At 44.5% G+C, this 3,565-nt stretch overlaps 1 protein-coding gene across 1 annotated transcript; it reads right to left on the bottom strand.

The window, feature by feature from the left end:
• Window positions 1-777: 777 nt before the first annotated feature.
• LOC138673759 (uncharacterized) lies at window positions 778-2,827 on the bottom strand. Its single transcript, XM_069761823.1, has 3 exons — window positions 2,691-2,827; window positions 1,817-2,227; window positions 778-1,457 (listed from the first exon to the last, which is right to left on the bottom strand). Exons 2-3 carry the CDS (start codon window positions 2,225-2,227, stop codon window positions 927-929), a joined length of 942 nt encoding a protein of 313 aa, XP_069617924.1. The 5' UTR covers window positions 2,691-2,827; the 3' UTR covers window positions 778-926.
• Window positions 2,828-3,565: the final 738 nt, after the last annotated feature.

The following is a 3,565-nucleotide window of genomic DNA, read 5'->3' as shown; positions in this document are numbered from 1 at the left end:
CAGAAGTCCACGGGTAACCAGGGTAAACATCGGGTTACTAAGTGCAGGGCCGCGATTATTAACCCGATGTTTACCCTGGTTACCGTTGTAAATGTTAAAAAAAAATTACAATACATACTTACATTCACGCTGTATGGTCATGTCCCTCGCCTTCAGCTTCCAGCACTGACTCAGCGCCGGGCGTAAAGTACAACGGTGATGTCAACGCTGTGCTTTACTACCGGACGGCGCTCACCAGTCAGTGCGGGAAGCCGAAGGCGAGGGACTTGACCATACAGCGGGAATGTATGTATTGTTTGTTTTTTTAACATTGACAACGGTAACCATGGTAAACATCACGTTACTAAGAGTGGCCCTGCACTTAGTAACCCAATGTTTCCCTTGTTTCTTGTGACGACATCGCTGAATCGGCGTTACACATGCTGTGTGTAACGCCGATTCAGCGATGTCAGCGGGAGATTCAGCAACCAAAAAAAGTGCTGTACTTTCCCCAGCAACCAATGATCTCCCAGCATGGGCCTGATCGCTGGACGCTGTCACACAACAATTTAGTTAACGATATCGTTGCTACGTCACAAAAAGCAACGATATCGTTAACAATATAGTTATGTGTGACGGTAATGTATTGGGTATTCTAGCATTTGCATGTCCCCGTCGCATATTGCCCAGCAACGTAGTATATTGACCAGCGGCGTCATTTATTGCCAAGCCAAAGAGACACGTAGTACATACACAAATTTAAGAAACCAAAAATTTAATAATTTGTATTAAAAATTTTATTATTTTTTATTACAATACTTTTTTAATGTTGATGAGGCATAGGGGATTAATGACCGGGTGCCAGGAGGATGCCTGCAGGGGAGAAGGCATAGGGGATTACTTGTGGAGCATCTAAAACACAAGTCTCATTTATTTCAACTACAACACTACAAATTTTGGTAGTAAGTGTCCATCTCACTGTAGTGGTGCGTGGCCATAGGAGGTCCTTGTGATAAGTCACCAAAAGAAGGGGGTGCAGGTGGTGTCCGGAACTGAGAATTATGTGGCCCAGGTCTGCGGACAGGAGTGCTGTGCATGGGCTCCTGTTGGTGTCCCCAATAAAAATGGGCACTGGGCTGACGGACGTCAATGCTCAATGTTGATGTGTCGCATAGTTTTCCTGCGGCTGCCGCGTTCATAACGTCAAACATTATTCTCTCCGCGTGAGATCTTTGGGTATCATCCAGTCTGTTTAAACGTTCCTCAACCAAGGATGCGAATGGGGAGAGTTTGGTTGTGACGTGCTTGGACAAGATGCTGTTGGCCACTGCCAGGAGATCCACAGGTGTGGCTGCTGTTGATTTTCTTTTTCTAGATGGGCGCAGTGGACATGTCTGCTCCTCGACAGACGGGCTACTGGAGGACTGAGGGGACTGGACATTGTTCGCTTCCGTTGTTTCCCGCTGTTGCAGAGGCACCTGCAATTACATGAAAAAGAAAAATTTAAAATAAATAACATACAAACGACTCTGCCACACAGCCCTAGAGAGCCCACACCTCCCCAAACACCTCTATGCCCATTGGAACCTATGAGGAACAGTTACCTGGGTTAAAAAACAAAGGGGTTAAAGAGCTGTGCTGAACTACATTGGCCGGCAATACTGTACGAATGTGCGGAAGACACAATATGTTAATTACGGACACAGGAAGTGGCAGCTGTTATCATCAGGGGGATTAAACATGAACAACGTGACTCACTATTACTGGAAGCCATGCAGTCTCATAAACATACAAGACACACGGCATGCTACAAGAAGGGAAGCTTGGGGCTACTTACATGGTCGTCAGGAGACTCAGGCAGGATATCTTCGGGCGATGGCTCACAAAGGCTAGTCACAGTCTGGCACGGGCGAGGGATCTCTTGGTCTCTAGTGAATGCCATCAGGTCGTAATACCACAGCCTGGGCACATAGACTTCCTCAGTTCCGGCCCCAGACTTCTTAGAATTTTCCACTTTGTTGACCTCTTTTTTGAAAACTGTGCGGAGAGCCTGGATCTTTTTCCTCACAATGTTTTCATCCACGGTCTCTGTGGGATGATACTCCCTGTAGACGGCCACCAGCTTCTCATACGCTTCTCTCTTCATGTAACGGTTGCTATAATCCTTAGATTTTATCTTCCACAAACAGGGCAGGGAGCGGTACATCTCTATGAGTGCCCGAACACAGTCCTGCTCATTTGTAGACATCTTTAAAAAATAAAAAAATAAAAGTTAAGAAACAGCAAAAATTAAAAGTTTGATGAGCCGTATGCCGTTCCTATTGTTATCAGTCATTTTTTGTATGGGATGGTCCGTGGGACTATTTCCACCATTTAGGGGATGGGATGGGGGCCGTTTGTGTGTTTCCCCATAGCCACCATTTGGGGATGGGATGAGGGCTATTTTTATCCATTTTGAGCGTTGAAAAATTTGTAAATTCTATTGGTTGCTATTTTGTCAATGGCCAATTTCATGTTGGTGAAACACACCATACTACAAAATCGTTTGCATTACCACTTAAAAGGGAAATACTACGACGCTAAAGCGTCTTTGGTTATAAACGTGAAAGCTCTAAAAAAAATCACTGCTGAGATGTAGTATACATCTATTTCTATACACATAAATTAGTATTGCTGCATGGCAAATGAATACAGCACAAGGATATACTCACCGTAGATGTACTAATTGAGAACGCTGCAGAGTTGAAGATCTACAAACAGGTCGCTCAAAAGTTACAGCCAAGACGCCCACGAGTTGATGGAGAAGGAACACGATGGATTTCGAACCAAGACGCACACGAGATGCTCGTGGATTGCAGAGTACGCACAAGTGATTGAAAAGTTGTAAAGTCGCGGTTTATATTTCGGAACGCAGGTACAGATGACCCCGATGTGACCTATCAGCGTTCTCAGTGAGACGTAACAACAAAGCCATTTGAAATCTATAACGTTATGGCGTCACCTTTTGTAATGTAATAATGTGATTTAAAGGGGTCTTCTTTTGTAATAGTGATGCATTGTAAATACGCCCTTATGTAAAGTTCACACCTACCTCCTAGGCTGTCGTGACAGTTGGCGTCACCTTTTGTAATGTAATGTAAAGGGGTGCCTTTTTTAATGTAATAATGTGATGTAGGCGTCACCTTTTGTCTTTGGAATGCATTTGGGAGTATGGTGATAATTACATTACTATAATAATGTTCACACCACCTCCCAGGCCATTATGACAGATGGCGTCTCCTTTTGTAATTTGTAATATATTGGGATCTTCGAAATAATTGCGTATCTATCTACGAGCGACATTGCTAAATTTAAAGGCGTCTCCTTTTGTAATGCATAACGCCTACCTGGCCACAACAAGACGCTGCGACGGCCCCTTTCATCGTTGCTGGCGTCGTTGCTTTTCATGTCAAACACAACGATTCAGGCTGATCTAACGACCAAATAAAGTTCTGAACTTTCGGCAACGACTAGCGATGTCACAGCGGGATCCGGATCGCTGCTGCGTGTCAAACACAACGATATCGTTATCCAGGACGCTGCAACG

Source organism: Ranitomeya imitator, chromosome 1 (genome assembly GCF_032444005.1).
Source record: "Ranitomeya imitator isolate aRanImi1 chromosome 1, aRanImi1.pri, whole genome shotgun sequence".
Lineage (NCBI taxonomy): Eukaryota > Metazoa > Chordata > Amphibia > Anura > Dendrobatidae > Ranitomeya > Ranitomeya imitator.
This window is presented reverse-complemented; position numbering and strand designations above follow the sequence as displayed.